The 12,518-nt window shown below is 48.2% G+C and overlaps 1 protein-coding gene across 1 annotated transcript in view; it reads right to left on the bottom strand.

The window, feature by feature from the left end:
* The window catches only part of PKD1L3 (polycystin 1 like 3, transient receptor potential channel interacting), a gene marked incomplete at its 5' end in the record, with an annotated part of 81,564 nt that overhangs the window by 66,708 nt on the left and 2,338 nt on the right, over positions 1-12,518 (bottom strand). Inside the window, 3 exon segments of the mRNA XM_079117219.1 lie at positions 4,836-4,983; positions 7,197-7,307; positions 12,286-12,471. Of these exon segments, the coding sequence (XP_078973345.1) occupies positions 4,836-4,983; positions 7,197-7,307; positions 12,286-12,471 (445 nt within the window).

Here is a 12,518-nt window from a genome sequence, read left to right as displayed (position 1 = left end):
CTGGAAAATGTGACCACACATCAGGGGAAAATAAAATCAACAGTCAGTCTTGAGATGTTGAAATTATCAGATGAAGACATTAAGGCAGCTGTTATAAGCATGCTCCACGAAGTAAAAGTAAACTATCTTGAAATGAGTAGAAAGGCATGCATTTCCAACAGAGAAACAAACAACAGAACAAGATGGAAATTTTAGAACTGAAAAACACAATATATGAAATAGGAAATTCATTTGATGAGTTCAATAGCAGAATAGAGAAGAAAGAGGGAAAAGTTAGTGAACTCGAAGATAGACCAAGAGAAGTCCAATCTGAAGAACAGAGAGAAAAACATTAAATAACAGAATGGACTAGGCATGGTGGTACCTGCCTGGAACCCCAGCAACTCGGGAGGTCGAAGCAGGAGGATAGCATGTTTGAAGCCAGCATAGGTAACTTAGCAAGACCCCGTCTCAAAATAAAAAATAAAAACCTATTTGGAAATGTGATTCAGTGGTAGATCACACCTGGGTTAAATACACAGTACCAAAAACCAGAGTGTCAGCCACCTATGCAACAATATCCAAAGATCTAACCTTTGTATCATTGGCTCCCCAGAGAAGAGGAAGCAAGATTGGTATAGAAAAAGATATTTGAAGAAATAATGGTGAAAACATCTCAAACATGACAAAAGAGGTATAGTAACAGATTTAAGAAGTTCAATGAACCCCAAGCAAGGAAATAAAGCAAACCACAGACATATCTATAATAATCAAACTGCTGAAGTCAAGGTAAGGTAAGGGAAAAAAGTCTTGAAAGTAGCCAGAAAAAAGGTATGTTACATATAAAAAATGATTTGAATGACTGTAGATTTCTCAACAGAAACTGTGGGTGTCAGAAGATACTGAAACTTTTCTAAACAGCTGCAAAGGATAGAGTTGTCAACACAGAATTCTAGATCCAGCAAAAGTATCTGTAGGAAGTAAAGAAAAATAAAGACATTCTCAGGCAAACTAAGAGAATTTGTTGCTAGATCATCTCCTCTGAAAAGATTGTTAGTGGAAGCTCTTCCCAGCTGAAGGGAGATAAAAGAAGGAAATTTGGAATGTCAAGAATGAAGAAAGAGCACAAGATATAGTAAATATATGGTTGAATGTGTAGACTGTTTTCCCATCTTAAATTCTCTCAAATACATATGGCTGTTGAAGGGAGTTTTCAATGTACCTGAATGTCATATCCATGACAATTACAGCATACAGGAGTGTGGCCCCTAATGGATAAAGAGGGAGCCCAGCAAGGCTTCAACACTTTACCTAATGGGGTAAAATGTTAACCCTATGTAGACCAGGAAGGGTTCAGTAAACCCTGCAGCAACCACTGAGAGAGTAATTCAAAGAAATATAGCCAAAAGTCAATAGATCAATTAAAATGGAATGCTAAAATCATTCAAATCATCCAAAAGAAGGCAGGAAAGGGGAGAAAAAGAAAGAAAAACAGGGCCAATCAAAAGCAAATTTTAAAATGGCAGACCTCTCTCTAACTATGGCAGCAATTACATTAATTGTAAATGGTCTAAATACACCAATGCCTGTGCCTCACTGGATCTTAAGAAACCAAGACCCAACAGTGTGCTGTCCGCCAGAAGTCCACTTTAAACATAAAGACATGGCCATATTAAAGTAAAAGAATGAAACACAAAACAGCAAACACTAGATTGAACATTATCAGGCAATGTAGACTTCAGAACAGGAAAACAGTAACTCTCTGTGGAAATGTGATCTATCTGGAAGAAGCCATTTATTCCCTTCTCTGAACTCTGATGTCAGCTGAAATTGCCCAGGACTAAAAGGCAGAGAAATGAATCTTTCCTAACTTCTCCCTCAGCAATCTCACCAAAGGGAGAAGACTGCAAAGTGGTTTTAGAAACTGCTGCCAGCAAAGGGAGGTACGCTCAGAACACAGAGAGGAAGAGAGAGGGAGAGAACAACTTAAAATTCATACTGTGATCCTGTATGAGCCCATGACCCAGCAAGTCCTTCTTTGGGTATAAATCCAGGAGTAATGCAAGCATACATGTAGGAAGAGGGGCTAGAATGTCAGTGGCAGCACAATTTGTAATAGCCCCAAATGATAAAAACATCCCAGTGCTCACCAACACTAGAATGCATAAGCTTGAAGCATGCTCACTCTGTCGAGTGGTATGCAGCAATAAGAGAAAGAAATCAGAATCATATACAATATGAATAAATCCAGAAATGTGATGTTCAGCAGAAGACAGTCACAGTATATACTCTATGATTCCACTTACTTTAGCTTCAAATGCAGGTTACTCACCTGGGAGGTTAGGAGATTAGGGTAGTGATTATCCTTGAGGCTGGAAGGAAACTGAGAGGGACATTGGGGAGGCTGGGCAGGTGCCTCTCCCAACCCAGCAGATGGTTACATGTGTGTCTTGGTTATATTACAATGGATTAAGCCCTACCTTTTTATCACTTTTCTGTATGTATGTTGTACTTCGAAAGAAAGGTTAAAAAATAGCTCAAGACTCTTGTCGCTCAGTGACTTGCACTCGTGACTAATATTTACCTTTAAGGAGATGCAATTTTCTTTGAAGAAAAAGCCCCCATTTCTGGCCTTCGCTCCTGGTGTCTAGCTGTCAGAATGCCATAGTCTGTGTCACTTTGTTATGCTGCTGACAGGTGGCCCACCAGGTGGGTAGATGAAACCATCTGACCAAGTCAGGCAGTGGGGTAGAGCAGAAAGAGTGAGGGACCAGGGTCCCATCCCCTAGGAGTCCACTGGATACCTGCAGAATCCAATATCCTCGAATCTAATGTAATATCAACGAAGCACCCGAGTCTCAGTTGGTCCACACAATGGAGATAGAACCAGCCTTGGCAGGGCTGTTATTAGGTTTAAAGGATACGACAGCTGAGGAGGTACCTGGTATGCAATAAACCCAAATATCGTAGTTTTTATATAACAGGATGCCATTGTGTGCTACTTGACCTGTTAAATAAAAGCATTATACACTTTGGTATAATATTGATATAATAATAAGAATTAAGGAATCAACTCTGCCAGTTATTTTCTTCTTTGTGGTCTCATATGCTCCTTAAAATTATCCAGTGAGCTGGGTGCGGTGGCGCACAACTATAATCCCAGCAACTCGGGAAGCTGAGGCAGGAGGATCACGAGTTCAAAGCCAGCCTCAGCGAAAGTGAGGTGCTAAGCAACTCAGTGAGACCCTCTCTAAACAAAATACAAAATAGGGCTGGCGATGTGACTCTGTGGTAGAGTGCCCCTGAGATCAATCCCCGGTACCCGCCCCCCACAAAGAAAAGCTACACTGCAAATCATACTAACAACATAGGCCGTGTAATTCCCAGCCTAAAAACTCTTCTTTGCTCCTCTGTAGTGGATGCTGAGGTGCATTGCCCAAGTTTCCTCAAGACTGGAGGCCGTGTCCTCCAGGTCCCCCGGCTGCATCCAACTCCAGGGACCCCTGTAGTCACAGGAAGATCCCTCACCCAAGGTGTCATGCAGGACATTCTGCATCCAATGACTGCTCAACGCCAGGGGTAAGTACCCACTCTCTGGCCTCAACTCGAGATGCCCTGAAAGCCACCTACCTCAGTCTCCATGACATTGGGGGACCTCGGTGGGGCTGCTTCCAGTTTCACTTCTCCCTCTGAGCCCTGCAGCACCCCTTCCATGCCCCAACCCGGGCTTTTTCCCAGCACTCTTCCTGCGTACTCTCCTCTGCCCTCCTAGGACTGGCTGGCATGCAGGCCCTCAGGACAGGGGCCTGGTGAGTTTCCTGGCAGCTCTAGTTTTTCGACATCCCCCGAATGCCAGGAAGCACGCGATGTTAGCAGTCATCTGAGCACGCCACGCCTTCCAGGCCAGGCTGCTCCCTCTTCCCTAGACCCGCTGCTCCAGCCTTAGAATTCTAGCCCCCAACCCAAAGGACTTTCACTCTAGAGTCCTTTCCGACTGTCGCTTTCTGTCACCTTCCTTTGTGCCTCCCAGCAGCCTGTGTACACTAGGTCATTCTAAGGCTTGTGTTGCTTTGTGGATTCGGGGTCTCCCACAACCGTGCTCAAGTGGCAGTTCTGAATGATGGAAGAATGGTGTCAACCCCCCAATCTGCCAGTAGGTGGCGCTTGGTTACCCAACACTGAACTCGACCAAACTGCCTTGTGAAAATTGTCCCCGAAGGCCCACGATACAATCTCAGAAATGCAGAAAGCTTTCCTGAAAGAAACAAAAGATCCCACTGTACAAATGAACACAAGTCTCAAAGAACATCAGGCGGGAAGGCAGCTCTCAAGGAGGCCTTCTGACTTCTGTGACACCATCTCCGCTTGAGGCCGAAGTCACCCCCTCCCCTCATGAATATATCTACAGTGATCTGGAGGGTCTGATTTTAAAATCTCTTCCTCTTGGACTAACAAGGAGTTAATCAAAAGTAGGAGTCTGTATAACACCTACTGAAAGAAAAACCGAGTGACATCCACACAAAGCATGTGGCTTCTGTGTACTTAAAGTCCATGCCCTTTCCATATTGCAAATGGAGAAGTGGGGTTGCTGGCATTGACAAGAGGGCCTCTGAGATATGACCCCAATGTGAGTTAATAATAGAAGCTAGGTGGGTAGCAGCAAGGTCCTACAAACCTTTATGTGAAATTGGGTTACCAGCAGAGTCAACCCAGACAAGAGAAGCCACCCAGCCCTCCCAAGAAACAGGAGAAATAATAACTAGTGTTTTAAGCCACTGAGTTTGAGGCAGGATGTGCTTGTTATATGGTAACACTGACCAATGCAATCTGACCCCGGGCTGAGAGACTCCTCTTACCTGGGAGGGTAGTATGGATCAAAAGTGTGGCCATCTCCCATATTGAGTATGCAGGACAGATTTCCGATGTAGGGAGAGAGCAGCCATGTCAGGGAGATGGTGACATTGTCAAAGACGAAACTCCCATTGGTCACCACCAGTCGCAGGCCTGCAGATCCAAACGTGAGACCTGAAACCCTTGCGAAGCAAAGTTGCATGTTTCTGCTTAAAACCTACCCTGTTCTACCACCTGACTTCATTTTTATGTGAGACATTTAAAGTTTAATTTAGAAAGTTCTGTCAAATTTTCTTTTCATTCAAAGGCAGTAAGGGTGTGAAATGTATAAAGGTCCCAGAATGAAAAGCAAGCCACCCCTGCACTCCCGACCCTCAGCTCTCTGCCAGAAGCAGCCTGCTACCTGTCCAGGTTCCCCTTCGAGGCAGCCACATGGCACTGCTGTCCTTTATTTACACAGACGGTGCCCGCTGGATTCCCAGTTCAGCACCTTGCATGTTTTCACTTAGCATATATCAGAGACTGCTCCCTATGACCACAGTTAGAGCTGCCTTATTCTTTTTAACAGCTTTTTAACCCCGATTTATTTAGCCAGCCTTCTATCGATTGTCCAAATGATTTTACAGTGGTTAAAAAGACGAAAGGCAAAACCCCTTTAAGAAACTCTACTTGGCTAAGGTGACAGATGAATCATTGTAAGTCACTTCGTGCACACTAAATTTTACAAAACCTTGAACTTCAAAAGCTGGCACAGAGGACGGAGTGAGGGAGGTTGGGTCAGCATGGCCTCCACAGCCCTGGGCTAAACCGGGCACTGCAGTGTTTCACTGTCTGGTGAAAAGGACCTTCTGGAGCTGGTCTGACATTCATCCGGGTCCTGATCAGAGTTTCCTAAGGGTGCTCAGGATGCAGCTGGGCCCTCTGGATATAGTAATCAGGGTGCTGGATAAAGTCCCTTCCTTCACAAATCAGAACACACTGGTTCACAAGGGAGCCGGATATTTGAAATCAAGGTAGGGGCAGGAAATCTGGTCCACATGGTCACCAGACTCAGCACTCGCTTTTGCTCTAAGTGACACATTTGTCCAGCAACAGCAATGCTACAGCTGGCAAAGCTCCAAAGGGCACCCTTTGTCCACTAGCAAAACCACCAAATGGAAATTGCTGCCAAAACACGCGGCCTGCTCTTCCCAGAAAACAAAATGGACACATCTCACTTGCTCTTAATTTCCCCTGCATACATTCAGCAAACTCATGGTGCTGGTAAAACCTGTCTCTGTGGTCACCCTCCCCTTTCTTCACCCTGTCCTCTTGGATCCTCCCTCCTTCTCTTCTAGATGTCCTCTGGGGACCCCAGCATTCCCTGGCTCATCTTTTCCCTCCAGAGCTCCTTGTCTCTATTGCTTGTGTCCTCAGTAGAAGCTGCTGTTCTATGTGATTTGTCAGACGGTGGCTCAGTGTGGTTTCACAGCCTTGGGGGAAGCTGGCACTTTCCTACCCTGTTGGTAAGATGCAACCACTTTAGAGGGAAACGTCTGTTACCCTTAAAAATGCACACTCCCTAGGACCCAGCACTCCCACTAGTAGGGATCTCTCCTTTAAAAATAATACCAGGCACATGGCAAGATATATGCACAAGGTTGAACACAGGGGAGTGACATGTGACAAAGGAAATTGGGAGCAATCCAAATGTCCATCAAGAGGGGGGCTTTGACATAACCTAATGATGGAAGACAAGGCAGTCTCCAGTGACTTGGAGAGATGTCCAGGACATGTTAAGTGAAAAAGAACTGAGTTGTAGACTACTATGTTTGACATGATATATTTTTATAAAAAATAGAGACAAATACATTCATACATAGCCATGTCTATGCAAACATTTTTAAAAAGCAGGAAAGTTTCTGTTCTAAATAACTAATAGTGTTTCCTTATGGGGAGCAGGCTTGCCAAATTGAAGGGAAGGGGTTTTTTCCTTCTTAATTTATACAGCTTTTATGAATTGTGATAATGTGGATTAATTTTTGTGGCTTTCAAGATGTGTCCTCTTAAAAGTGAGAGATCCTTTGGTGCCTTCCAGATCAAGCAACCTGGCATCTGTCTGTTGTGAGGACTGGGTCATTCCCAGGAAATTTAACTTGAAGGGTCCTGGGGTCCACATTTCATTTTCCTGCTTAACGTCTGCAGCAGGAGCTGCAAATGCTTCACCCTAAGAAGCCAGGTCGGGGGGGGCTCAGGCTGCAGGGAAGCTGTTTTGGTGAGGTAGCTCTCAGCACCCACATGGCACTGCTGCCTCTTCCTCCAGGGGGAGGCCGGACGTGCCAAGGCGATGAGACCCATTCCTACACCCGAGCGAGTGGGGCACTCACCTTCCCGGCACTGGTACTGCACCCATAGGTAGCTTCCCTGAGTGGGGCACGGGTCTCCAAAGTAGGTCTCATCTGCTGCTACTTGGCATGCCTGCAGCCCCTGGCACTGGCCTGAGAAGCATCCACGACCCAGCAGAAGCAGGGATGATGTGCAAGACAGAAGGACACACATTCAGCAGAGATCAGTTACTAATCATCCATTCGTTTATTTGCCACCCACCCAACAAATATCCACTGGTATCCGCTGAAGACCAGGCGCTGGGCTAAGTGCTAAGGGGACAGGAAGGCAAGATTCCTGATCATTAACAGCTCAGTTCCTGGTTCTTAAACTTCCGTGTGTCTCAGATCCTCCAAGGGCTTGTGAAGTCCTGGCATTCCAGGGCTTGCCTTCAGCGATTTGGATTTAGTAGGTGGGTGATACCCAGGATCCTGCCTTTCTATCAAGCTCCCAGGTGATACTGATGCTTGTGGCCTACGGACCCCACTTTGAGAACCTCTGGTCCACTAGCACCTAGCCAGATGGTCTAAAGTAGAAGCCTACACCCTGAGAGTCAGAAGAGGGAACAAGATTAGGAATCCCTGCAAAGGGAAGAACATGGAGACCCCACACCAGGGTCATCCGACACCTCTCCCCCCTGCCCATGTATTAGAAGCCTGCAAAGGAACCTGAAGGAAAGGACAGGCAGGCCCCGCGGCCTGAGAGTATCCTCCAGGCTCTGCATGGCAGTGGCTACGCACCCAGGTTCTCCTTTGCTACTCAAAAACCTAGCCTTGCTCCAGACTTTAAAGTGTTTAAATGCCATGTGGTCGCTTAGCCAGGGAAGACCCCCACTGGATCCCCAGATGCCCCCTTGGGCCTGAATTCCTCTCCTGCTGTTTCCAGTGCCCAGTTTTTAACCAAGGGTCCGTGACTCCCCAGCCTACAACATCTCCTGTGCAGCTCTCTCTGGAGAGGGTGCTCCGGGCTCCTCATTCCCCAAAGTGAGGTCTGATCCCTGATAAGGACTGAGTTGTGTTCCCCAGAAAGATATGTTGAAGTCCTAATCCCTGGAACCTGTGAATGGGACCTTATTTGGAAATAAGGTCTTTGCAGGTGTCATTAACTTAAGATGAGGTCATTAGGGTGAGCTCCTAATCCAATATACTGGTGTCCTTGGGAGAGGAGGGAAATTTGGGCACCAAGACACACAGGGAGAAAACACCACATGTAAATGGAAGCAGAGATTATAATGATGGATCCAAAACCCAAGAACAGCAAGGACGGCCAGCAGACCCCAGAAGCTAGGCGAGGCACGGAGCGTCCTCTACAGCTCTCAGAGGGAGCACGGCCTTGCTGGCACCTTGGTTTTGGACTTTCTCCCTCCAGAACTGTGAGAGGATAGATTCCTGTTGTTCAAAGCCCTCAGGCAGCCCTGGGACACTCACCGGCTCTCCCTCTCCGCCTCCCTTGTTGCTGTTCCCCACTCCATCAGCCTCCCTCTCTGCACACCCACCCACCAACCTCCAGACCAGAACAGCCCAAACCATGATCATCCTGGGTTTCCATCAGTGGCCAACCCCACGCATCTCTAGAACCCACCCATTTCTCCCCGTTGGCCTCGGCACCGCTCACCTCTCCCACCTGAATGCACAGCCCCCTGAGGGTGTCTCTAAAACAAACTTCCATGTCCCTCCTCTGCGTGTCCAATCCTTGCACGTGGCTCTCCTCTGCTCAGATCCTCCAGTGCATCCCAATGTCACTGGGATCAAGTCCAGGCCCCTTGGATGGTCCCGTTCTCACCTGTGCTGGAACCACACTGAGCGCTTCGGAGTCCCTGCACCACCAAGCCTTCTGCCTGTGGGCCTTTGCACACACCCTCCGACTCCCTGAGCCCCCACCTGTGCGTTTCCTGGTTACTTCCTGCCTCTTATCTCCACTGGAAAGTCGTCCAGTCCCTGGACCCTTAGCCCCGCCCCTCCCCGTCCCTGCTCACCCCTGCCCTGTGACCCCCAGCTCGCCCTGCCCTGCTCCACATCGCAGGGCCCACATTTCTCAAACTCCCTGGTCCACTGGTTCCCAGGTCAGCCTGGTCACGTGGGCTGTGGTGGAAGAGTGGAAGGTGCGTGTCCGATTCCAATGTGTTGGAGCACATTACTATAAACCTAGTGGCTTAAAACAACACAAATTTATTATCCCACAATTTGGGAGGTCAGAAGTTTGACTGGGCTGGACTGGCCTCTGCTTAGGATGCCTCAGGCCAAACTCAGCAGGCGACTCTCCCTTCTGAAGGCTCTGGGAAGAGCCTGCTTCTGATATTATTCCTGTTGGCAGAATTCAGTCCCCAGTTCCTAGAGGTCTCTCTTCAGTCCTTGTATGTGGCCCTGCACTTCCGAAGCCAGCAACAGCACATCAAGTCTCTCACAGCTGGACAGCTGGAATCTCTCCTCCTCTCCCTCCTCCTCCCACTCCCTTCTTCTAGCTAGAGAAAGTTCTCTGCTTTTAAGGGCTTACATGTTCAGATTATGCCAAACTGGATAATCCTGGATAATCTCCCTCGCCTAACACCAGTTGATTAGCAACTTAATCACGTCTGCAGAGTCCCTGTGCTATGTAAGTTAACACACTCACAGATGTGCTGTCTCACCATGCCACAGTGCCAGGGATTAGGGTAATGTGACAACCCTTGTTTGGCTTCTCAGAAATTCTGTGACTTGGAAACCAATTCCCTGCGTTAAATTCCCTCTATATAAAGACATAAGGTAACTTCGTGTGTGTGGTTTTTTTCCTTCCTTCCTTCCTTCCTTTCATCTGTCTTTCTTCCTTTCCTTTCCTTTTCCAAGACAGGGTCTCACTATATTGTCCAGGTTGGCCTCGAACTTCTGGACTCTGCCTTAGCCTCCCAAGGAGCTGGGACTGCAGGTATGTGCCACTGCACCCAGCTCAAAACATTTGTAAAAATTGATTCTTTGAGTTGTGACTTGTGTGTGTGTGGGTATGTGTGTGCTGCTAGGGATCCAACCCAGACACAGATTGTGCAGATATGTGACACATGCGTTCTAGCACAGAGCTACACCCCCGGCTCCATAGCATGATTTCCAATGAGATGCAGCTAGACACCCCTCAGTCTGAGCCAGGAACGGCACGTGTGCTAGGCTGCAGTGTAGCACTGCTCATGAGCAGATCCTTGGCGCCTTTTGCTCCCTTCTGATGGAGCCTTTATCACACTATTAGTCAATCACCCGTACCAACACATCTGTCTCCCCACTGGACTTTGAGCTGTTTGGAAAACAGATTGATTCACCCCTGTATCTCCAGAGACCATGGTAGTGCATAGCACAATGTTGGTGCTCGATAAATGTTTTTTGGCCAAATGACCAGTGACCAGGCAAGTGACCAGGGTACATAGGTGTAGAAGAATCCCCAGGACCCTCTGAATCTCCTCCAGTCCTTGCAGTGGGGTGCAGGGCTCCCCTCTAGTGTGCTCTCTGGGGTGTGGCTGCTATGTTTGCAAAACTTGCAGGTGAGCCTTTGAGGAAACCTCCCTGTCAGCCCCAGCACGCCTTGGTGAAGGGGGCTCTTTCATCAGCCTGTCCAGCAGAGGCCTTTCCTCCTTGGGGCCACAGCTCAGGATTGCTGAAGCAATGAGGAAAGTCACAGAGCCAAAGAGTTGGGTCCAGCACTACTTCTCCACGCCTGCTCCAAGGGTGGCAAGGGCAGTGCTGTTGACACAGCAGGTGAGAGGAGCCAGAGGCATCCCATGGGAGATGATGTGCTCCCCCAGGGGAGGGGGTCCAGGGAGTCTGTGCACCCCTCCCTGGATCTTCAGAGAGTCTCTGGGTGGAGGCAGAGCCTCAACGGGAAAAGAGAGGCACACGTGGGACAGCTGGCCCCAGGCCTGGACACACATTGCTGGGTCTCTCTTAGCTGAGAAGCAGCTGACCAGCTGCCTTCCAGGGACCCTTCAGGCTGGAGGGCAGACTGGGGAGACCCCCCCCCCCACGTCCTGGACAATGGATGTCTCTGAGGACTTCACACCTCCTGGGAAGGCTCAGGGAGTCCCTAAAATCCCTGAAATTGAATCCTTGTCACTGAGCAGTGCAACTCAGAGGAGATTTAATCTGACTTAGAAAAACAAAGCCCTAGAGAAACTTTCTCACATGAACAAAAGATAGCATCAGGCACATCGGCTCCGGCATCATTCGCAATGGCAAAGAGCGAGAGACCAACTATGGTGCAGCTGTACAGTAAGCCGAGTAGACTAGGCACCTGTCAAGATGGACCACGTGTCCTGAAAACAGTGTTGAACAAAACACAATGAAAGAGAAAAATCCATTACAAGATGGCACACGCTCTAAGGTGGTACCACGTGTAGAAACACGCTACAAAACAGCGCTATGCAATGTTTGGGGTGCATGAACAGAAGGCAGAAGACAGAGCCATGCATGTGATTAATGGACACTGAGCTGAAGAAGGCCAGGAGGGCTTCGCAGGAGCTTGTCACATTGTGTCTGGTTTTTGGCACTAGGGGTTGAACCCACGGTGCTCTACCACTGGGCTACATCCCCAGCCCTTTTTATTATTTATTTATTTATTTTTTTTTGAGATAGGATCTTTTTAAGTTGCCCAGTCTGGCCTCCAACTCGTGATCCTTCTGCCTCCTGTAACCCTGAGTTGCTGGGGTGACCGACAGTCCCTTGTGCCAGCATGTGTATTTCTTTTTGAAGAGGAGATCTTAAACAAATGCCACCTGGTGTTAAAGTCCAACAAAGACTGGTCATGGTTCTCTGGGAATTCGTCACAGTATTTTTATTCTTGTATATATGTTTAAACCATTTCAAAATTTTAAAAAATTCAATAAGCTGATGTTTCCTGCATTTGGGAGGGGTAGGGGGCCAGAATGCCTCCTGGGCCCATGGGTTGGTTTGATGCTGGGCAGCAGATCAGCCACAGTCCCCTGCTTCCTGCCTGGACTGTAGGCAGAGTCCAACCAGTTTTCCCACATGTGGGGGGCCCAAGTCACATCCGAAGACTGTTAGAGCCTTTTACTGGGCACAGAATACCAGCAATGCCCCCTGCCCCCAGCCAGAGTTGTGGAGCCCTGGGCCCTACCTGCCACCTCGTCCTTGATGCTAACCCAGCTGCAATCCTCCTCCAGGTCCAAGGGAGGCTGGGCTTCCTGGGTACAATAATGGGGGGTCTGGCGCCCGTAAAAGGCATCCTGGATCTGGATGACCTCGCCTGAGCCGCAGTGCATGGTGGCATTGAGGCCCTCACAGGCCAGTCTCTGGCCCACCCCTGTGGCAAAGGAAAGGCAATGTCTTAGGGGGCTCACAGTGAGAGGG

This window comes from Sciurus vulgaris, assembly GCF_902686455.1.
Source record: "Sciurus vulgaris genome assembly, chromosome: 17".
NCBI lineage: Eukaryota > Metazoa > Chordata > Mammalia > Rodentia > Sciuridae > Sciurus > Sciurus vulgaris.
The sequence above is the reverse complement of the archived record's forward strand: the minus strand, read 5'-3'. Positions and strand labels throughout refer to the sequence as shown.